This window comes from Oncorhynchus tshawytscha, linkage group LG25, assembly GCF_018296145.1.
Source record: "Oncorhynchus tshawytscha isolate Ot180627B linkage group LG25, Otsh_v2.0, whole genome shotgun sequence".
In the NCBI taxonomy this organism is placed as follows: domain Eukaryota; kingdom Metazoa; phylum Chordata; class Actinopteri; order Salmoniformes; family Salmonidae; genus Oncorhynchus; species Oncorhynchus tshawytscha.
Window position 1 is genome coordinate 28754023 of NC_056453.1, and position 24566 is coordinate 28778588.

The 24566-nt window shown below is 45.5% G+C and overlaps 1 protein-coding gene across 2 annotated transcripts in view; it reads right to left on the reverse strand.

Moving 5' to 3' along the window:
* Nucleotides 1-24566, reverse strand: part of srbd1 (S1 RNA binding domain 1) — a 92829-nt gene that overhangs the window by 46026 nt on the left and 22237 nt on the right. For both annotated transcript variants that reach the window (XM_042306203.1, XM_042306202.1), the window contains exons 13-15: nucleotides 23856-23946; nucleotides 23531-23638; nucleotides 1358-1449 (exon numbers count right to left, since the gene is read on the reverse strand). In XM_042306203.1, coding sequence (XP_042162137.1) covers nucleotides 1358-1449; nucleotides 23531-23638; nucleotides 23856-23946 — 291 coding nt within the window. The remainder of the gene's footprint in view (nucleotides 1-1357; nucleotides 1450-23530; nucleotides 23639-23855; nucleotides 23947-24566) is intronic.

The window sequence follows — 24566 nt, forward strand, 5'->3', positions numbered from 1 at the left end:
AGGATAAGGGACCAGAAGAGTTTGTCAATAACATGGCACCATGTCAGTGTTGACTGATGTGGGATAGTTCAGGTTAATGTCAGTGCTTGAGAGCTACCAACAACTGAAGTTATTGACCTTAAAACAAATGCAGTGGTGTGAGAAAGTCCTGGGCAACATAACCAGAATGTTTAACCAGGATGTTTTGTGTCAAGGTTGACCCCTTCATGACTGATTAGTTTAGTGGGTAGACAGGCAGGCAGGCAAGCCTACAGTGCTGTCAGTTGTGTTCTGCAGTGCACTTCCGCTCTCTCACCCTTACAGGTACACAGACAGTGGGGGCGATGAGAGCTGCCAGGCCAGACCAGACAGCAGAGGCGATGAGAGCTGCCAGGCCAGAGCAGACAGCAGAGATGAGAGCTGCCAGGCTAGACCAGAAAGCAGAGATGAGAGCTGCCAGGCTAGACCAGACAGTAGAGATGAGAGCTGCCTGGCCAGACCAGACCAGACCAGACAGCAGAGATGAGAGCTGCCAGGCTAGACCAGAAAGCAGAGATGAGAGCTGCCAGGCTAGACCAGACAGTAGAGATGAGAGCTGCCTGGCCAGACCAGACCAGACAGCAGAGATGAGAGCTGCCTGGCCAGACCAGACCAGACAGCAGAGATGAGAGCTGCCTGGCCAGACCAGACCAGACAGCAGAGATGAGAGCTGCCTGGCCAGACCAGACCAGACAGCAGAGATGAGAGCTGCCTGGCCAGACCAGACCAGACAGCAGAGATGAGAGCTGCCTGGCCAGACCAGACCAGACAGCAGAGATGAGAGCTGCCTGGCCAGACCAGACAGCAGAGATGAGAGCTGCCTGGCCAGACCAGACCAGACAGCAGAGATGAGAGCTGCCTGGCCAGACCAGACCAGACAGCAGAGCAGGACTCAGAAGAGCAGACTAGAATCCAGCAAAGAGCTAAGCCACCAACATAGGCTTTGGTTCATTATGTAGACCAGTCAGAATTTCGCAACTTCTAGCAACAGTCCTGGCAACGGAGGCTAACTCCTAATTAGGGCAGCATATAGCCTAGCAGTTAGAGCGTTGGGCCAGTAGCCGAAAGGTTGCTGGTTTGAATAACCGAGCCGACAAGGTGAAAAAACGGCCCTTCTGCCCTTGAGCAAGGCACTGAACCCTAATTTGATCCAGGGGTGCTGTACTACTATGTCTGACCCTGTAAAACAACACATTTCACTGCACCTATCTGGTGTATGTAACCATAAAACATATATGGTCTATTTCTCAAATCCCATTGTGATGCAAGAGGGGAGGACATATTTTGGCAAGTGGACACTATTTGGCATGACATGCCCAGTGACTGAGGTGTATCTCACCTGCACTCCTCAGGTTCGGGTCCAGATCAGGCATTTCCTTCACTGCCGCTGGGCTCACACTGTAGATGGATGCCCCTGCCTCGCTGGTGATGCTGAGGCAGAGAGAACACGTGGTTAAAGGGATAGTTCAACAATTTGGCAATTAAGTTCTTTGTTCTACTTACCCAGTCAGATGAAGTCATGGATACTATTTGTATGTCTCTGCGTGCAGTTTGAAGGAAGTTGAAGGTATTTACTGGACCCAATGCTAACTAGCGTTAGCACAATGACAAAGTCTACAGGAGCAGCCAGGATCACACAGTAGCAGTCAACCAGTGGCAGAACTACTCACACTCATACCAAAGCCCACTCGTATTGTTACTCTCTTCTCAAAAGTTTCAGTATATGAGTGTGCGTCTATATTCTTATATTCCCCCCCTCCAGTGCCATTTTCTTCCAGCCTCTTCTTTCTACTAAAATATAACCTTCTCACAAAGCATCAATACTTGATTCTCAAGTCCATAAGGCCCTGCTGTTCCTTCCTGCCTTTCAGGCAAACACTCCTTTTTCTTTGACTATCAAGGACGTCATAAGCTCAGGTTTGTGAGACTGATCCACATAGCTTTTAGGGAAGCTTTTAGGTGAAAAAAGTAAGCGAATGGGGAAGATGGAGGGAAAAGAATAGTGGAGGAAAAACAAATAGCCCTAATAAAGATGTACAAAAATAATACGATTAAGGTTCATAAGAAAGAGTCAATGTACTGTCATAACCATCACATCACTCACAGAGCCCCTCCTTCCACTGATGTATTCTCATTCTCAGCACCACTTAGATGGCTAGTGTCAAATGCACCATTACCTACAAATCAATTCATTCATTCAGTAACAAGCTCTCCTTTCTCTGTTCGAGACCCTCTGTCGTAGACACCGACTCAATAAATCTAACCTTTCACCATGGTAATTATCTCTAACGTTCTCTTCCAACTCCGGTGATCACAGACCTTTTCATCAAGCAAATAAGGTTAGAGGCCAGGGCGAATGCTTCTGCTCATTTATCTACATGAATATGCCTAGGACATGTTCTCAACTATAGAAGTCTACATACATTCAAAACGGCATTATCTATTATTTTCAATTCTATGACTAATTGGTCGTAAAGCACTCAAGCACATCCAAATACCTTAACAGTTTTACCATTGTGTTGCTTGTTACTTTTAAAATATGGCCATTAGTTCCAGAAATATACCTGATGTGAGGGTAAAAGCCAAAAGGTGGAGCCCCAGCAGACATAAGACAATGTAGGGTGATGCAGAGCTAAAGGACAGAATGATTCCTTAACTAATGGACTCAACCTCCAAGCTTAGTTTGTGTGTGTGTGTGTGTGTGTGTGTGTGTGTGTGTGTGTGTGTGTGTGTGTGTGTGTGTGTGTGTACAGAGAATCCAGTTGTAGTGTGACACTACTGCCATCTAGAGGACTTGCATGTGTACTGCTACCGTTTGCTTCAACAGCAGAAGGTGACAACTGATAAATAATCAAATACAGAATGAAATCCTTATTGGGAACTTGGGACAGAATAGGCTTAGCACTTCAGAAATGTTTGGCCCATAAACACCAGTCATAATAAAAATAATTAAAATGTGAAAATATCGAGCAATAATATTAACATCATCACCCGTACCCGAAAACCCGAGACCTGATCCGAGAGGTTCCGGATCCAGAATTCTATATAATGTCACAGGTCTGGGTCGGATCTGATATGATTGTCACGGGTCTTGGGTATGTGTAATTTTAACTGACTTGTCCGGAAGGACCCATACAGGTCCGAACACGACTCCTGCAGTAGATGGAGAGAGAGAGAGAGAAATTGTATATGTCATGCTGCTGCTCTTTGCTTTTCACGAAAGTGGCGCGTGTAGCTTGTTGTTGGCCAATCGTTAGTCATCAAAGTGTCAAAAGGATACAGGCATAGAGCCTTCGTGTGGGACAAAAGTTAGGAGAAACAATGGAAGGTGGAATTAAAAGTTAAAAAGGAGAATGATAGACTACAAAGACCAAAAACCAACAGATAGGATGCTACTTTATATTCTGGATGGAATTGTTGCTTGTAACTGTGTAGGACGAGAAAGCGCATGTAGCCTCAATTAGCCTAGCTAGTCTAACTAGCTTCTCCTGGTTTGATGCAGTCAAGACAGGTACCACGTAATTGTGTTGGATGATAAATAACCTAGCTATGGCAACTACACTTTATGACCAAAAGTATGTGGACATCTGCTCGTCAAACATCTCATTCCAAAATCATGGGCATTGATGTGGAGTTGGCCCCCCCCTTTGCTGCTATAACATCATCTACTCTTTTGGGAAGGCTTTCCACTAGATGTTGGAACATTGCTGCGACTGGCTTCCATTCAGCCACAAGAGCATTAGTGAGGTTAGGCACTGATGTTGGGCGATTAATCCTGGCCCGCAGTCAAAGTTCCAATTCATCCCAAAGGTGTTTGATGGGGTTGAGGTCAGGGTTCTGTGCATGCCAGTAATGGACCTTGCTTTGTGCATGGGGGCATTGTCATGCAGAAACAGCAAAGAGCCTTCCCCAAACTGTTACCACAAAGTTGGAATCAATGAGAATGTTATGTATGCTGTAGAGTTAAGATTTCCCTTCACTAGAAATAAGGGGCCTAGCCCGAACCATGAAAAACAGCCCAGACCATTATTCCTCCTCCGCCAAACTTTACAGTTGGCACTATGCATTGGAGCAGGTAGAGTTCTCCTGGCATCCGCCGAACCCAGATTTGTCCGTCTGACTCCAGAGAGAGCGTTTCCACTACTCCAGAGTACAATGGCAGAGAGCTTTACACCACTCCAGCTGACACTTGGCATTGCGCATGGTGATCTTAGGCTTGTGTGCGGCTGCTTGGCCATGGAAACCCTTTTCATGAAGCTCCCGACAAACAGTTCTTGTGCCGACATTACCGAGTTCCAAACTGCCCTTGAAAGCAGTGAGTGTTGCAACCGAGGACAGACGATTTTTATGTGCTACGCGCTGCAGCACTCAGCAGTCCAGTTCTGCGAGTTTGTGTGGATTACCACTTCGCAGCTGAGCCGTTGTTGCGCAAAGACATTTCCACTTCACAATAACAGCACTAGTAGGGCCACAATTTGACAAACTAACTTGTTGGAAAGGTGGCATCCTATGACGGTGACACTTTGAATGTCACTGAGCTCTTCAGAAAGGCCATTCTATTGCCAATGTTTGTCTATGGAGATTGCATGGATGTGTGCTCGATTTTATACACCTGTCAGCAACAGGTGTGGCTGAAACAGCCAAATCCACTAATTTAAAGGGGTGTCCACATACTTTTGTATATATAGTGTATTAGTCTGCTATAGCGTGAGTTGGCTTGGTCGGTTGCCGTCTCTCCTTCCTTCCTCCCTGTTCCCGTGTCACTCACTCACACTCACAATAGCCTACACACACTGCACGGCCCCCGCTAGACCGTCAACTCTCTCGACCACCTCTCCCTCGCTCTTTATCAGCTCCGGTTAATAAGGTCGCTTAAACATTTACTTCTCTGCTGCTTCCCTCACTCGGATTGGACCGGGTCTGACCAGGAACGGGTCTAATGGTCTTCTGGTCCGTTCGGAACGGGTCTCTATATTGACATTTTTTATTTATGCATATCGGGTCCGGATGGGGAAAGCCCCTGGTCCATGTTTGAAGGCCTCTAGCTCAGAGTCAAACCTACTGTAGCCACAGTAACATTTCAATGTTCATTATTTTCAACATGTTAAATGAGGACGATGGAACAACACGTAAAATGAGGACGGCTATATTGCTACTACTACTACACTCAGCAAAACAAAAAAAAAGTCCTCTCACTGTCAACTGCGTTTATTTTCAGCAAACATAACATGTGTAAATATTTGTATGAACATAACAAGACTCAACAACTGAGACAAAAACTGAAAAAGTTCCACAGACATGTGACTAACAGAAATGGAATAATGTGTCCCTGAACAAAGGGAGGGTCAAAATCAAAAGTAACTGTCAGTATCTGGTGTGGCCACCAGCTGCATTAAGTACTGCAGTGCATCTCCTCCTCATGGACTGCACCAGATTTGTCAGTTCTTGCTGTGAGATGTTACCCCACTCTTCCACCAAGGCGCCTGCAAGTTCCCGGACATTTCTGGGGGGAATGGCCCTAGCCCTCACCCTCCGATCCAACAGGTCCCAGACGTGCTCAATGGAATTGAGATCCGGGGTCTTCGCTAACCATGGCAGAACACTGGCATTGCTGTCTTGCAGAAAACCAGCCATACTGCTCATTCTGTGCATGGTGGCATTGTCATGCTGGAGGGTCATGTCAGGATGAGCCTGCAGGAAGGGTACCACATGAGGGAGGAGGATGTCTTCCCTGTAACACACAGCATTGAGACTGCCTGCAATGACAACAAGCTCAGTCCGTTGATGCTGTGACACACCACCCCAGACCATGATGGACCCTCCACCTCCAAATCAATCCCGCTCCAGAGTACAGGCCTCGGTGTAACGCTCATTCCTTCGGCGATAAACGCAAATCCGACCATCACCCCTGGTGAGACAAAACCGTGACTCGTCAGTGAAGAGCACTTTTTGCCAGTTCTGTCTGGTCCAGCGACGGTGGGTTTGTGCCCATAGGTGACATTGTTGCTGGTGATGTCTGGTGAGGACCTGCCTTATAACAGGCCTACAAGCCTTCAGTCCAGCCTCTCTCAGCCTATTGTGGACAGTCTGAGCACTGATTGAGGGATTGTGCATTCCTGGTGTGACGGAGGCAGTTGTTGTTGCCATCCTGTACCTGTCCCGCAGGTGTGGTTCGGGTGTACCAATCCTTTGCAGGTGTTGTTACACATGGTCTGCCACTGCGAGGACGATCAGCTGTCCGTCATGCCTCCCTGTAGCGCTGTCTTAGGCGTCTCACAGTACGGACATTGCAATTTATTGCCCTGGCCACATCTGCAGTCCTCATGCCTCCTTGCAGCATGCCTAAGGCACATTCACACAGATGAGCAGGGACCTTGGGCATCTTTCTTTTGGTGTTTTTCAGAGTCAGTAGTATCTCTCCTCAACGTTCATATCTAGCTGACCTTTGTGATGAGAGGTCAGCGCCTGCCCCTCTTACACTCACTGTTGGTACAACCAAACCTCTTTTAAGATCCCCTTCTCACTACAGCCACATCAAAAGACCCTAGAATGGGGGCCTCTGCCACGACAACCTTGCCAATTAGTACCATCCTGTTTAGCAACAGCCGACAGAAGTCTGACAAGAATTACATGTTAAATGAACTTGTCCCCTCTCTCTTCCCATCTTTCTCCCTCCCCCATTTGACTACTCTAGCCGTCTCTGCATTAGAACCCCCCGCTTCTGCTGACAGCTGACATGTCTTCGTAGTGACAGCGCTAACAAGCGCTGGCACATGACCTTCAGCAGGGTCAGAGAAGATGGAGTCGGCAAGCTGGTCATTAATAAGACAGTCAGACGGATTAGGAGGTCACAGCACAGGGCACACACCCAAACACACACCACTCTCACACAGAGAAGCGGAGACAAACAGTCATAGTGACAAGGACAGACAAGAGACAAAAAAAACAGAGATACAATAAACACTGTGATGGAGATAGACAGGCAGAGGACCATATATTGTAAAGAGTTTGCATGAAGCAGGGACCAATGGCAGGCCACAGACAGATATAAGCTCATGTCCTGTATGGATATAGGATGAGCTTGGCAACAAGACAAACGCACATGCTGATGAGAGTGAAGCAACAAGATGGTCGTTCTGTTCTCCCGTCTGGCTCTCTCTCTCTCCTTCTTGCTTGCTTGCTTTTCAGTTATGTACCCAAGGTACCCAATGTACTCTCAGGTCACTGGTCTTTTAAATATCCCAAAGTCTAGGACCAAGAGGCATGGAGAGGCAGCCTTTAGTTACTATGACCCCAGCTTCTGGAATTGCCTGCCAGAGAACCTGAGGGAGGGCAAAACTCTGGACATATTTCAGAGATCTTAAAACATATAGTTTTAGCTTTGCTTTTCCTTTGGGTGCTTTTTAGCTGTTCAATATGTGTCATTCTTTTGTTTTTATCTTATGGTTTGTTGTTTAGTGAATATTTCAGCTTTTATTGTTGTATTCATGTTTTCCTGTGAAGCACAGTGCGTTGTATTCCATGTCTGAAATGTGCTGTAGAAATAAAGCTTGATTTGAGTCTCTCTCTCGCCACTCCAGAGCCTGGAGGCAACTCCTCAGAAACAGGCCCATCTGGTCCGACACCTCTGACCAACACACACACAAGTTCGTGTACTCTCTCGCACATGCACAGACACAGACACACTAGAGCAGGTTCCAGAGAGAAGGCTGGTGACCAGTGATGGGAAGAGTAGTCTTTCAGTGCTGATAGTTTGATAGCAGGCCAGCACTAGTCTCTTAGAACAAGGCCTAATGATATCTGACAAATACAGGCAGCACTGAGCTGAGGAAGGACATCATCCACTGACAAGGCCATGGGTCTCCCTGTACGTCAGTAAGGCAGCAACCACAGATAAAATAAACACACAAACACACACACTCTCTTCCTCATTAAGTGATATGTGACACAGTAGAATGCTCTGGGTCAGTTGAGAGTCTGTACAGTTAGTGTCTGTCCCAGGGGAAAGTGCCCCCCAAAAAACCTCTACAGTCATATAAGAAAGGGATAGACAGAGGAAAGGGGAGGAAGAGAGAGACAGGGAGAGAGGCTAGCCCCTATCATGTCTGAATTAATTAGCAGTGCTGCTGGGGCAGCTGGTAGCAGCCCTGTCATAGATACAGCCTAGACCCCTTGTCTCCACGGTACCCAGACCATCGTCATGGTGAGGGTATCACCGTGGCAGCCAGCAGAAGGTTGTCTGTGCCCTGCGCTCTGGCCTAAGTGGACACTAACACACACACAAGCACAAAGTCAACGGATGCCTCTAAGTGAAAAGGATGACTTGGTGGCCCTTCAGGGTTGTCACTCACTTACTCAGACCATTGTCCCTGGCTCCTGTCCTGGGGCAAAGTCACAGCCAAGCTCCCTTCGAACCCCAGTCTTACTGTAGCCCTCTCCCTTTCTCACACCCCCTCCATGCCACTGCCCCTGACGGCCAGTCATGACAGACATTGGGGGAGACGGATACAAGCTTTGATACCTCACCCCCCCTGGACCCCTCGCTCAAACCACTCCCTAATTAAAATTCAGCATCAGATCATCAGGTCTGTTAGCGAGGAGCGAGGACAATATCATCCCCTTGGTGACATGATACAGAACACTGTGAAACAGAGACAGGAAGCAGCAAATCCCCAAACAAAATTAGACTCAGTCTGCTTTTGGCCGTTGATTCTAGTAGGCACAACAAAGTTTAAGATGGGGTTGCACTTAGAAAAGAGTGTGTCATGAACAAGATAAAAATTACTAATCTTTCTCCAATTAAAACCCCACAACTCATTGAACTGAATGTGTCTCTCCATTAAACCCCACAACTCATTGAACTGAATGTGTCTCTCCATTAAACCCCACAACTCATTGAACTGAATGTGTCTCTCCATTAAACCCCACAACTCATTGAACTGAATGTGTCTCTCCATTAAACCCCACAACTCATTGAACTGAATGTGTCTCTCCATTAAACCCCACAACTCATTGAACTGAATGTGTCTCTCCATTAAACCCCACAACTCATTGAACTGAATGTGTCTCTCCATTAAACCCCACAACTCATTGAACTGAATGTGTCTCTCCTTTAAACCCCACAACTCATTGAACTGAATGTGTCTCTCCATTAAACCCCACAACTCATTGAACTGAATGTGTCTCTCCATTAAACCCCACAACTCATTGAACTGAATGTGTCTCTCCTTTAAACCCCACAACGGTACATCTGCTTTTTTTGTTATACAGAAATAACAAAACATGTGGAAAAGCTGTTTTGTTATACAATGTACATGTAGCCAGGTCAAACATCCTGACCTACAGTTCACAATGCTGCCACGTAGGGAAATAGAGCCTGCTAGTCGGTGTGTGTGATTGGGAAATGTGAGGACGCGGTGTCCAAGTAGGCTACACGTAGCTATGTGTGTGGAAAACATCTAAATCACAGGTAAGACATTCAACTTGTTTAGTATAGTCTGTTTGTAACGCCACTCACTACTTGCAGCTGTATAGTCCATTTAATGGTGTTGTTGGTCTTGGCTAGCTTAAACATTTTCTGATCGGTAGCTAGCTAGCACTCTCACTCAAGTGGCTGCTAGCATAGTCATGAAAAAAGGCATGAGGGAAGCCCTCCAACAGTGTTTCCCATCGGTCCTAGGGACCCCAAGGGGTGCGTGCACATTTGGGTTTTTTGCCCTAGCACTACACAGCTGATTCAAATAATCAACCCCAAGATTGAGTTCGGGAAACGCTGCCCTACAATATTATGTTTTTCTAAGTTGTGATAATGCAGGCAATTTTGAACCATTATCTTTAGACATGTTGTACTTTTCTTAAATGTAGTTTTATAATTGACTAAAACAAGCAGACGACAAGAAAATTGCATTTGAAAAAGGTTACGTTTTTGCTTTGAGCAAAACGGGGTAACCTAGGTAACCACAGGTGGGCAGGGTTGCGACGTTCTATCTAATACCAACTGGGTCTATTGTCCCACTTTAGGACCTTATATGCAGAACAATTTTTTCTCTCTCTGATATTATTGGAACAATCCTCTGTGACATCACCAATCAGCGATCACTAAATTCAAAATACCATAATGTCAACATCTTCAACAATACCATCAGTGCAATCCCTCAAATAATGATAATCTCAAGGCTTTGTCCAACCTCTATACATCCAATTATTTGACTGCCCTGCCACATGGTTCCAATCAGCTGATCCAGGAACAGAAAGGCCATACAGCCTCCTATCCTGGGTTGAATAGACTGATTATAATTAAACTCAACTTCATTGAACTGATGAGGTTGAGGAGTGATTAAAAAAAGGGAAATTGATTGCTCTCCTTAGAGCGTATTTGAGGGTTTTCAGTGAGAGTGATGCATCTGTGTGAATGGATGTATTCTGCCTCTCTTCACACACACACACACACACACACACACACACACACACCTCAAACAGCTTTGCCCCATTGTTCAGTCAGCTGCAAAGCCTGACCCGGGGGACTTTGGCCGGAGGATTGATGATCAGATACCGGCCCTGGTCCTGTCGGAAAATTATGACATTTTTCACCCAGAAAAGGGTCCAAATGGCAGGTGTCAGGGGCCGTCAGTCTCACGCTTGGTGCTAGGAGGCTGGAAGCGCCCAGTCAGCGTGGGGCCCCGCCAATGCCACACTCCAGCTGCCACCGCAGAGCACGTCTGAAAAGAGCAAGGTCTCACAGCCACTCACATCAATCTGGTGGCAGACGCTCGTCACACACACACAGACACACACACACAGTCACTCACACAAACATGTCACACATGTTTAACACACACACACACAGCAGAAAGCGTTGGCGCCCTAAGGGGAGAGCGATTGCTATGCTTGGCCACCAGTGGGGCAGCAGGGTGGCACATTGTTGGCCACCTGTGAGTCCCCACAGCCCCCACTCAAACCATATCTATCTACTGGTCAGCCTGGGCACAAACTGTTCATAGCCGGCCTCCTTTACGACTTGTGTACATTTTGAGAGGGGGGACATGTCTCTCTAGTCTAATGTTCTTATCCATCTGGTAAATGTGCAATTACTCATATTGGCTTTATTGTGCATCTTGGTTTCCATTCTTAGTTTCTATTCCATCTCCATCTTAAAACGGAGCTTGAGACCACTTAAAATAAGTCCTTCTCATTGATATACACACACAACTGATTCCTTGGGCCAATTTAAGGAGAGTGACTGCTATTGCAAGCATTCAGATGTGGCATTGAGGTTTCCATGTTTTGATGTTTCTTTCTCTCTAATGTCCAATGGCCATAAAGTCCTTCAAACGGCCCAGCAGAGCCAAATGAAGCGTGAAATGTGCAGTGCAGTAAAAGTGTTATTGCTGGAGATTGGCTCCAGCCACTCTGAGTGGCTGAGAGACATACGTATGGAAATGAACACACACACGTCTGAGGGGATTTGACGCTTTGAGTTCGTGGCGACAAAGAACCTTGCTTCATTCTCACAAAAAGCTACCATCCATCAACGCAGACGGCATTATAGTCCATGACATCAGCATATCTTTGCGTATATTAGGGAAAATATAAACAGAGTACTGGTAAAAGCTTAATCATTAAGAACGACTATAGGGTTATGATTATGTATGCGTTATGGTTGACAAGAAATATTCCGCTAATGTACCATACAAGTGTCAGGCATAAATGTATGTCGGATAAGATGTTCAAGTTGATTATACAGTATGTGTATGTGGATGTGTATAGGAGGGATGATGTAACAGTCCTTAATACAGAGCTCTTGGGAAGAGAGCGAACAAGGGACACTCAGCGACAGCAAGGGAGGACATCAGGACGTGTTTCTGAGGCGCTGCTGGGTAAAGGAGCGGACAGTGGAAGTCGGAAGAGCGCCCCAGTCCGTACCACAGTCAAGACCCCCGTGTCCGTCAGTCTGTCCTTTGTGATTCAGACGGCTAACCTTCAGTGGGCCTCTAGCCTCCTGGCTTTTCTCTGTAATTATCCAGGATCCTAATCACCCTAGCCAGGATCCTTGCCTGCCTGCCTGGCTGGCTCCCTCCAGGGCCCAGGCCACATCATCATGGGCAAACCTCCCTAAGCCAGCAGTGATCTCATTCCACCAGGAGCAGGGTGGGATCAGAGAACAGTGATTACCTGAAGACAGAGTGGAGTATGGCCAAGGACAGAGCCTCACCACCACTAGTAGTACTACGGTGAGGCAGGCAGGCTGGGACGTCAGGCCTTATACACTCTGACAGTACAGGGACTGTAGGGAGAAGCTGCTTGTTACAGAGCCACTCACTGACAGGACTCATCACTACTCATCTCTCTCCACGCCACTGGTTCCTGGACAGCAGATACTTGGCTATACATGGAGCTTCGGACCTGGGCTGAGGCTCACAGGCTTAGAAAGGGGAGGACAAAAAAAATCTCCAACTAACACGGTCATCGGTTTGGCATTTAAGGTGAACTCACCAAACATTCTACTCCTGCTTGAAATCAGTAATCTCTGTTACATATCGCTCTCTTTCTTAAGGAAATGTCACAAAACCTCTGAACACAAACCACCGAGCAGCGGTGCCTTGTCACCCCATTATGGTGGCTACTCAACAAGACACAGCAAAACCTCAATACAACCCCAGACTGGATGGACAGACAGACTGACAGATATAGACAGAGAGAGAGTGTCTTGGTCCATATCCTAGCCTTCTGCCCAGTACAGAGTGAAACTGATCTGGAGAGACTGGCTAGCCGGTGGCATTGGGGATCGGCCTTGGGGTCTCTGATACTGGGCGGAGGGGGGGGTCATCTCTGTTCTCGTCTGCCTTTAGGAGTGACAGGGGGGCAGTGAGGGGGACATGGTTCCCAAGCGGTCAAGGGAACCAGGCACTCTGTATCATGACTACTGCCCAGAGATCTACAACTCTGTTCTGATGGGGTTAATGTCAGCTGAGCTTGTCCTTCATATGGACACCCACCGGCCACGCCATGATGCCATCTCCTCCATGTCCAGTTATACACATTTCTATCTCAGTCATACCCCGTGCTTGCTGATCCTGTTAGCGATGTTAAAAATTCCAATAAAAGCGATCAGTGTTAATTTTGGGGCGGCAGGGTAGCCTAGTGGTTAGAGCGTTGGACTAGTAACCGGAAGGTTGCAATTTCAAACCCCCGAGCTGACAAGGTACAAATCTGTCATTCTGCCCCTGAACAGGCAGTTAACCCACTGTTCCTAGGCCATCATTGAAAATAAGAATTTGTTCTTAACTGACTTGCCTAGTTAAATAAAAAGGTTAAAAAAAATGTAAAAATTTTTTTTAGTTGCCTCTTCTGTAATTCTCCTGGCCCCTAAAAAATGTACTGTGAAAACTAGTTTTTGGTTAACGCAACATTGTAGCCTAGAGACCAACGCATGGCTGTTGCTGTGTTGACAGAGAGAGAAGCACACCTGAATCTCTCTCATAACCAGAGTGAGTTTCGGGCCTCCCGAGTGGCGCAGCGTTCTTAGGCACTGCATCGCAGGGGGTAAAACAAAAAGGGGATAAAAAGTACAATAAATATCTAGTGAGATTCACTAAAATGTTATAATTCGGAATACTACACCAGGAGTATAATTTAGCCACAGAGGATCAATATAGCTTATTAAAAACAATGCAGGTTCCCGGGTGGCGCAGAGGTCTAAGGCACAGCATCGCAGTGTTACAGCGTCACTACAGCCTGGGGTTCGAACAGCCGTGACCGGGAGTCCCATAGTGTGGACCACATTTGGCCCAGCGTCGTAAGGGGAGGGTTTGGCCGGGGGGGGCTTTACTTGTCTCATCGCACTCTAGCGACTTCTTGTGGCAGGCTGGGTGCCTACAAACTGACCTCGTCAGCTGAAGGGTGTTTTCCTCCGGGACTCTGGTGCGGCTGGCTTCAGGGTTAGGCAAGCGGGTGTTAAGAAGCGCGGCGTGGCTGGTCACGTTTCTGAGGACGCATGACACGACCTTCGCCTCTCCCAAGCCCGTTGGGGAGTTGCAGCGATGAGACAAGATCGTAATTGGATCGCAAATGGATTTCTCACGAAATTGGGGAGAAAAAAAAGGGATAAAATGACAGACATTTATTTTTTAAATACCTAGCGGTGGATTGTGCGTAGCCCAATCACAAGGCATAGCCTACAGTCGGGACCGCGTGGCAAATCTGTTAGTGAAAAGCATGCAGACAAAATAGGCCTTTCACAATATTTCATATACAATCGTATACAGTTTGGAAAGCAAATGGCTCATGCTGAAAAGAGAAGACTAATCTGTCTGTAGGCTACCAAAATATTTAATAAATTTCCAAATAGGCATATTGCGAACAGCATTGTTTAACAAAGTAAAACAAGAGAGCACATCGGCCATCACCGGTGAGTGAGCTCCGCATCATTGGATAAGTCAGTGAATCTGGAAAGGTTTTTTAGGGCTATAATCTCCTCATATTGTGCAATATGGGTCTCTCCGCACACCTAGGCCTAGGCTATTGGTGGATTCAAGACAAGGTCGTCTCAGTTTGTCAGTGTCAAAGTAGCCTGTCATTTCGATCATTTGTGTGGTATTAAAAAAGATTAAGTCATTTAAAATGATGTAGAATTGCATGAAATGCGTTTTTAAAAGGCCACATTTTTTTGCGGACCCTAGGCTACAAATAAAATCCCCCATGTGTGCAACTTCTGCAAGCACTTCTACTCTACTGCTCTATGCCACTACACAAAAGCGTTAATAACGCCTGCAATGCTTTATTATAAAAGGTGTCCTTTTCATTTTGCATTCCGGTTCCTTCAGAGCACCCCAGGTCACCCCTCTATCACTTTTTGTTCCGGCACCCCCTGATCTACAAATTAAGCCCCGTCTTACCGCAGTGCCAAGAGGGACTGCTGTAGCAGAACCCGAACTAGAACTGAAAACCTGGACTGTCTTTGTTTGGACTGCTTTCAAAGGTTATCCTAAATGTATTAAGTCAATCCAAGCATGAAATCAACAAACCAACTGAACTCCTGGAACATTTCCAGGGACAAGAGGTAGATCTAGTACTCTAGGTTCACAGCTCCATAGCCACTAGACCAGCGGAACTGGCAGAAGTTAGGATACACTGTAACCCTGGCCTGGCAGACAGGGAGGTGGGGGGTAGGCGGGTGGATGTCACCGCATTGCACTCGTCTCAGTGACACATCTTAGGTCACTGTCATCGGCTGGTATCCAGCACTGAGGGCTGCCTATCTGAGAGGTGGACACAGGGAGAGAGGAGCGTCCCCTGTCCAGCAGCCGCTGAGCCCTGAGAGGGCGTTTATGCCCTGTGACAAAGGCTGAGTGTTCAATGGCCTGCTGCTAATACAACGTGACAGAGAAGGTCACACTGTGGAGGGACTGGGCCTGTCAACCGGCCATCCACTCACACTTGATAATGAGACTGGGAAGGTACATGTGGCGGGCCACCATGATGAGAACACACGCAGAGTACAGGAGGAATACACACACACTGCTCACAGAATATTGGAGATATCTGAAGTGACCTATGGGAGTACTCTCCCCACCCTCCTTCACCCTAGGGCTGTGGCATGAAATTTCGTCAGCCGGTGATGGTCAAGCAAATAAAAGCCAGTCTCACGGTAATTGACTGTTAATCAACAAACATATTTAGCATCTCCTGGCTTCCACGCATAGCCTACAAGCCACTGATGCAGACCTATGGAACAATCCATGTATACCAGCCTACACCATCACAATAAATCAATGATTTATTTTAGACAAGTCTAAAGGAACATGATATGAAGAAAATGTAGTCTATTTCAGAAGAACAGAATAGCATACTCTGAGTTGTCCTTATGTTATTAGGCCCTGATCTGGCTATGCCATATGGCTGTGGGCTACACTAGTTTATTTAGCAGACAAGATTTGCTTAGAGCTCTGTGCCATCACTAGCTGGCTACCACCAGCTTACTCAACCCTGCATCTTAGAGGCTGCTGCCCTATGTACATAGACATGGAATCACTGGTCACTTTAATAATGTTTATATACTGCTTTACTCGTTTCATATGTATATACTGTATTTTAGTTAATAACTCCAACATTGCACTTCCTAATATTTATATATTTCTTAATTCCATACTTTTAGATGTGTGTATTGTTGTGAATTCTTCGATACTACTGCACTGTTGGAGCTAGTAACATTTCGCTACACCCACAATAACATCTGCTAAATATGTGTGTGACCAATAAAATGGTATTTTATTCATATTATTTTTATAGTATGAAGAAAACAATTGAACATAGCTGGGAAAAAATAAAGGATATTTTCTCCAAACGATCTGAGGGAGTGAGCACATGCGCCTATTCTGTGTTGAATGGTTAACAAAGAAACAGGTCCTCCTATACGCTTAGAGTTAATGTAACTTTAGTTGTCATACAAACGTTGGGCTGTTAAAAATGCTATACATTCTAAGGCTGCATGATGTGAGGCGCAGGCTGTACACACTTCATCAGTCTCTCATTCACAATTTGACAAGCACTTGATAATGCCTCAAATTTCCCGGCGGCATCCCCTTCGTGTGGCTGTAATGCACCTAAAAATATACATGCCTTTTGCAGCCAGTGGCCATTATGCCCTTGGGCTGAATATAATAATTATAATTCCCTTCTCCCGGCTGCGTGCTCCGTGATCGGGTCTTTCTCACAGGCTACAATTGAAGACAGAGACATCGGGGATGCAACTGTGCATGTCCTTATGCAATTCCGAGGCGCATATAGAAGCTATGGGAAGAACTGTCCACATTTACTTTGTCAGCCAACAAGATGAGAACAGCAAAAGCACTAGCCTATGTCAATCTACTATCCCCCATAGCACAAAAGTTGACCTATTTTATTCTCCCTAGAAATACATATTCCAAACATAGTCTGGGACAGTTGTGGGATGCGATAGATCCCAAATGAATACAACCACTAGCATCAAAAAACATGTTTTTCGGTAAATAAGGCTGACAACAGCTCAGAACATTTAGCTTAAAATGTTGATAGCTTAATAGTGTATTTCTTCACATTATAAGCACATCAATGCGCACACGGCAGTAGGCTATAAGCACAAATGTTTCATTAGCGGGAAAACACGTGATTATGAAATGTAATGCTTTTATTATAAAGGTGCATTTTTATGGCGAAAATGATCTTCCCCAAACTTGAAACTCACATGCTGCTTATGTACACCAGTTAGACTCTACACCCCTTGTAAAGTGGAATAATGTGCTTTATTTTAAAAAGTTATTTGGCCACTTTAGCTGTGATACAAACCGTTTAAAAAAACCTATGGGCTAGGCTACATGAGGTGTGCGACTGATTTGAAAAAGTCGCAAGTTAGGCATTATTCACAAGTGATAATATATCATTCACAACTGATAGGCTAATATTGTCACCCATCAGACTATTCTGGATTTAATCTTGTCTTCACAGATACTAAATAATATATGTGTGTGAAATTTGATTTATTTAGAATGGACCATTATCATGTACCTGTCTCGAAACGAGGGAAGGGGAGAAAAACATACATATCATCTATGCACTTAAACAGCGAACGGAGGATGCTTTCCCCCATGGTTTATTTTCATGCCAGCCAAGTAGGCTTTACTCCTGTTGTAAGAGAAGCAATGTGCCTAATATTATGAGAGAAAAAATTAGTAGCCTATAAGAAAGCTGATGGGATCCTCCTCTTTTTAAAGGAGGCCACCACTCTGTTTCCTCATGCAATTGCATAGCCTATAGAAATGTTGTGCAACATGGGCTCTCGTGAAGTGTTTGATTAGACTTTTGATAACATTTGCATTGATGTCAGACTGATTAGAGTGCTGAGTATCAGGCAGTTAGCAAGTTTGGTAGGCTACTATTGACCAGCAGCAGCATCAAAGCTTGGAAAAGCCTAATTACTGTGACTAAATGTTCATGTGGAATTTGACTGCCGTTGTGGTGGTAATACGGTCACGGTAACCATTCTACTCCACCCCACTCTGTGGGGTAATTAGACTAGTGAAAGCTCAGACATAATTAAGACACAGCGCTCCCTCCGAAAACAACACTATCTATCTGCAGGGATCAGAGGCAGAGGTGGGCTGTCAGACAGAGCAGGGGGCAGGGATCAGAGGTAGCGGTGGGCTGTCAGACAGGACATGGGGCAGGGGCAAGGATCAGAGGTAGAGGTGGGCTGTCAGACAGGACAGGGGTGAGGGATCAGAGTGAAGAGCCGTGGAAGCAGCAGCAGGCTGCAGACAGGCCATAGTGTGGGAGGAGGAGAATCCCACAGCTCATATGTCAGATCAGACTCAATGAAGCCAAGCCACCACACCAACTCCTCTATAGTTATGGTACATATAAAGTGCCTTCCTCTGCCATATAGGCTACTGTGCCTATATTGAAGCTAATTCAAAGAGAGAGCGAGTCAGAGAGAGATACAGTGCAAAGAGACGCACAAGAGCAAAGACAGGAGCTGTAGAGAGAGACGTGGCACCATGACAAGGACTCCATTCATGGTCAGAGAGGGAGGCTCAACTCTATCTGAGCCATCTAAAGATGGCACAACTACCTTGAAATACAGCCAACCACAGCCATGTTTTTTTTTAATGTCAATAACAGTCTTGCTCGAGTTACGCACATGGATCTGAAGTTAGAATTCAACCAGTAATGAAGCTCTAGAATGGGACTGGAAGTAATAAAGTAGTCTTTACCGTACAGCCAAAAGCTACATGATGTCAGATCACTGTTATTAAAGACAAATATACAATCCCAGGAGTGGACTAATTGAATGGATAAAACTATATAAAGTGTGACATTTTTCTCTTCACTTGGCTATACTATTTCAAATTAAATTATTTAAATCAAAATATACTATTTAATTCACTTGATTATTATTCCTTTCTTCTCATTGCTTGAATTAGTAACTGTAGTAAAGGAAAGGGAATAGAGGTGAAAGGGTAGTAAGGTATCCTACAAATCTCTTGTACATCACAGTGTTTGGTTACCCAACAGGAATGTTGTACGGCAGGAAATAGAGCTGAGATTTATTTTGGATAAATGTTTTGTATTTTACCCCCCTTTTCTCCTCAATTTCAATCTCGTCTCATCGCTGCAACTCCCCAGGATTTTCAAGATATCGATAATAACGATAAGTAGCATTTACTAAAGGAATGTAAAGTTTGAAATGAAGTAATACTGTGAATATGGTGCATTGCTTACGGGACAATTGATAGCTACAACACTCCATGCAGCAGTAGTTGTAAGGATAATATTTTTTAAACTAACTGGTGCACATGAATGTAATTCAGTCAAATTAACCTAGGAAAAGGTTTTCCTGGAGATCTGGTGAACATCAGGAATAGTGTGGACAGGCACACAGGAATCCAGAGACACACATCTGTGTCCAGGCTGGAGGTTTTACCCGTGACCTCTACCCAGGACCCACTGCCTCCTGGACACAATTGCCCTACATACAGTGTACACATACACACTCATCCTCCCTACATACAGTGTGCGCACACACTCATCTTCCCTACATACAGTGTGCGCACACACTCATCTTCCCTACATACAGTGCGCGCACACACTCATCTTCCCTACATACACACACACCTCCCCAACAGACGGACACATCTCCCCAACAGACGGACACACCTCCCCAACAGACGGACACACCTCCCCAACAGACGGACACACCTCCCCAACAGACGGACACACCTCCCCAACAGACGGACACACCTCCCCAACAGACGGACACACCTCCCCAACAGACGGACCCACGCACACAGTAGAAAAAAGTTTTAAAATCAAATCGTATTTGTCACATGCACCGAATACAACAGGTGTAGACCTTAGAGAAATGCTTACTTACAAGCCCTTAGCAGTTTAAGTGCAGGCTTAAGTCAGAGTGAAACACCACACTATATAGCTGGGCAATATGGACAAAAATATATCACAATAAATTGCCTGAATTGATGTGTTAGCGCTAAATATAATGACATATTTATAACATTAATGTGCACCAGTGTTGTTTTTTTAATCATTTAAACTACCACTAGTTTGATGGTTGTAGCCATCAATTGTCCCATTAACAATCACCCATATTAATAAACTTATTTCATTTCTTTATTATAGGCTACTTATCGTAATGAACAATATCAGCAAAATGCCTTCGTTAACTGATCGGTATGGTCAGTGTGGATCATTTTCAGTTGATGGTCCTAGCTCTACACAACACAAAGATAAGCTCAACTGCAGTCTGAAAAGGCTACACTCCTCAACTTCAGTGAGCAGGTTAGCAGGTGAAGACAGGAGATGACTGCCTTATTAACATGAGTACATCTAAAGACTCACTCAACAGGCAGACGCCTCCCTCCACCCACTCTCCCCTACGCCTCCAGTCCACCAAGACCCAGTCACACACACGGAGTGATGCAGCAGGCCCCAGAGAGCCCGGGTTGCCGTGGCCAGGGTAGGGGAGTCCCGGAGGCTCATTTCAGTGTGTCGGCTGCTGGCGCTGGCTGTCATTCCACAGGAGCAGCCAGGCGGAAGGGCAGAGGGGAGGAAGGCTGGGGGGGACGTAGGGATAGGCATGGTGGTGAGCACAGAGGGGTGGGGGGTGCACCTCAAGGGGTTCTGATCAAGCTGTGGCACAGGGAGACAGATAGCAGATGGTACGGATGAGGCTGCCTCTTTAATTAGATTGGCGCGCAGGAGAAGTGGTTGAAGTGTGTGTTCCTGGGCTGAGCCAGAGCAAGAGAGAGCACAGAAACACACACACAATTGTTTTTACATAACTTCTCAAGTTCACACAGGCATTCAACATAAGTTACCACTTAACGGAAGAATAGTATCATATGATATTGTATAATACAATCAAAATAAGTATACGATACTCATCCATGACGTTATTCACTATAATGCTTGTTCAACTCAATCATCTCCAAGACATTTGGTTACAAGAAATCTGGGATTTGCAGACTCTAGCTTTTTTGGAGTAAGAATATGTAATATCTAGTTGCAAGCTTATGTACAAGACACATATGTTTTTTCCATTCAGAGCAGTTCTGAGGAAATTCACTTAGCGAGAGGCTCCGGTCGAGCCTTTCTTCACAGCGAAATAAGAAGAATAATTGCATAGATTCGCCCAAAATAAAAATCACTATAAGGAGAGAACTGTTTCCAGTTGCTAAAACAGTCTGAGGGGAAAGCGAGGAACAGAGCAGCTCTCGCCAGTGTTACGGATGGGCCACATTTATCATGAGGAGATTAAATAAACTGTGTGGAAGTCTGGCCTTGGTTGGAGTGCCGAGAGGCCTTTGATTTAAGGCTCTGCGTTCTAATTTTTCACCCACAGGATTCACAGAGGCGTAGAGAGTGTCTCGCCACGTCAGTGAGAAGATTCACTGAGCCACGCTGCCTGACAGTCAACTCCCCACCAAAATTAACTTTGTGGTTGGCATGACTGTTGTTGGTCAGGTGCGGTCAAAGCGAGCAACCCAGCATCCTGGTCTTCTGATGTGTCGACCGCCAATCTGGCTCATCATCATCATCAAGAGGACTTGGCGGTTGCCCGGGTCAACCAGGGGTCGATCAGCAAGACCAAAATCATCGTGGGAGGTGGAGTCACCAGTGCTAAAAAGGTCATCCCTCATCACTAATGATCCTTCCCTTGACTTCAAATTACAATACCATGAAAAGGACTTAGGAAAAACCACAGCCCTCCTCAAGGAATGGAACTCTGGAAATCCAGGAGGCTGGAACTATTTTAAGCATTTTGGGGGGAATTGATTTGATCAAGCTGTTAAGAGCAAAATCCTGGGAAATATCTGGAGAGAAACAAAGTGTCTCTGCCTCACTCCAACAGGGACATGTCTCTGCCTCACTCCAACAGGGACATGTCTCTGCCTCACTCCAACAGGGACATGTCTCTGCCTCACTCCAACAGGGACATGTCTCTGCCTCACTCCAACAGGGACGTGATTCTTTCACACATCTAAGACTGTAGAGGGTTCCAGAAACACTGTCTGGACCCACTCTGGTCAGGGTCAGACTACAGTCACCTTGTAGTACCAACAGAACCCTCAACCCTGTCTGCTCCAACATGGGACAGAGCCTAAACTAACTACTCAATGATTGACTTTAAGTGGGCTTGGAGAGAGACATGGCTGACAGTGGGGCTAGATGTGTGCTTAATAGAAATACCCTCATTCTTTGGAGAGGAGAGAGTATTAGAGAGACCAGAGTGAAGCTGTGAAGCCGGGTCGTCTGATAAAAAGTAGAAACCCACAGACAGAGCACAGCCTAGTCTAGAGGGATAGGCTAATACAGGACAGCCATTCAACACCACATAAAAGGGAAGTTAGACATTCCTACATGTCACAAGTTACAACTAAGCCATTTTAGAACAAAATACAGCTATTATCTGGAGGTGGATCTCTTGCTACGATGATGTGTTCCAGTTTTCCAGCTTTGAAAAGAACCGTCCCAGTAGAACCAAGTTAAAGCAAACTTAATAAACAACCAGAGATTTCAGCTTTGACCATTAGTTGGGAATAACAAAACACTGGCTTTCATGGGAGTCACGTGAGCCCTTAGGGGCTGAAGATGTGTAGGAGAGTCTGTATGTAAACCTTATTCTGGGCTGGTGAGTGAAATGGATCCACTTGTCTCACAGCTGCTGTAGAGGTCCATTTACACACAATAGAATTCGAGCCTAAAAGTGCAGAGGCAGACACCGTTTCTAGGCCTGGCAGCAGCTAGCGACGAAGAACACAATACCCAAAGCGCCACCACCACCTCCCCCGCCATACACAGCCACATCTGAGTGGTTCTGGGCTGCAATCCAGTCCTGACCCAAAGTCAACAAACAAACGTCGGCGCAAGAGAGACGATCAGAACTCTAGTGGTTATTTGGGTTGGACGGGATAGTGCTGCATTGTGTTGCGCTGGTTACAGCGCTGGATGGACTGCCAGAGATATTTGCTCTTAATTAGAGGCATTCACCAAAGTCCAGATGACATTTAAAACCTACAAGAATTACCCATTCCAGGCCTGGCCCATATCCTTTAGCCTAGCCACTCCCCCGCCCTATTTCCCCATGCTAACCCTATTTTGTTACCTTTGTTCATTTTATTGATGAGTGAAGCTCCCTACATTTAACATTTTAATTTTCTTTTGAATGCTGAGAGGAACTTGTAGGCACCTCCTCTTATTGACATTGACTCAGTTCCCTAGGTAGCCTACATACAGTAGGAGTCTACACTTAGGACTTTACCTGGGAACATACAGTAGGAGTCTACACTTAGGACTTTACCTGGGGACATACAGTAGGAGTCTACACTTAGGACTTTACCCGGGGACATACAGTAGGAGTCTACACGTAGGACTTTACCTTTGGACATACAGTAGGAGTCTACACTTAGGACTTTACCTGGGGACATACAGTAGGAGTCTACAGTAACGACTCTAGTCTTACCAGTATGACACGTCCAGAGGCTGGAAGAAGCGCCGGCTGATGAGGTCAGCAAAGAAGGCCTCAGTCTCTCGACAGGCTGTGCCGTTGCCGATAACCACCGTGTTACAGCTGTGTGTATGAAAGAGTTGACGGAGAGTGTGAAAAAGAAACCAAAAAACATTGTGTTCTATCAACAAAAAAGGGATTAATTTATCTATTTCTGTGAATATTCAAATACTCTTAAAAACCTCTTGATTTCATTTTGATAAGTAGTGTTCTTTATCTTAGTGATATACACTACACAATGTGCCACAGTTGATTTAAACTAACACAACAGATGCAGTACCTGTATCTGATCATCAGATGGCGCAGTTTGTCTGCCTCTCTGTTCCCCCCTGAACCATGGAGGTACACCACATCTGTGAATAATATCTGACCTGGGACAGAAAGGAGGAGTGAGTATGTAAGATGGACAAATGCTTCTGTATCACCAAGACTGAGGAATAAAGAAGACGCTCCTACTAGCTTTGTCACAGGATCTGACCCAGGATGAGAGACAAAAAGAGCAAGTGAAGATGATTCTTTAATTAACAAGGGAAAGACTCAAGGTTAGAAACCTCTTTTGCGAGGGGGACCTGGAAAATGGAATGGATGGACTAATACCATTTCCATACAAGTATGCTGACACAAACCTTACTTTGTTGGCTTGGATAATTTCCTTTCAGCACTGTTCAAGCAACTATGCTTGCTTCGGCTAAACTAAGCTAAGATGTGTGAAAAGGCCATTTTGAGTATACTCCTCCTGTTGCACTCCTCCCCTAGATCTGTCCATTCCTGTGCCTCTGTAAGGACAGACGGACAGAGCTGCGTCGTTCCACGAAAAGAGAGCCTTTTGTGTCCATTTGATATTTTAAGTAGAAATTGTGCACCAATATTTAATTTTAAAAGCCTGTTTTATGAAATGAAGTGTCCTTTAATATAGACTACATGGAGAATCCAATAACTCAGATTTTATATATGAATAAAGGCTTGCTATAGTGCCAACATTCAGCATTTT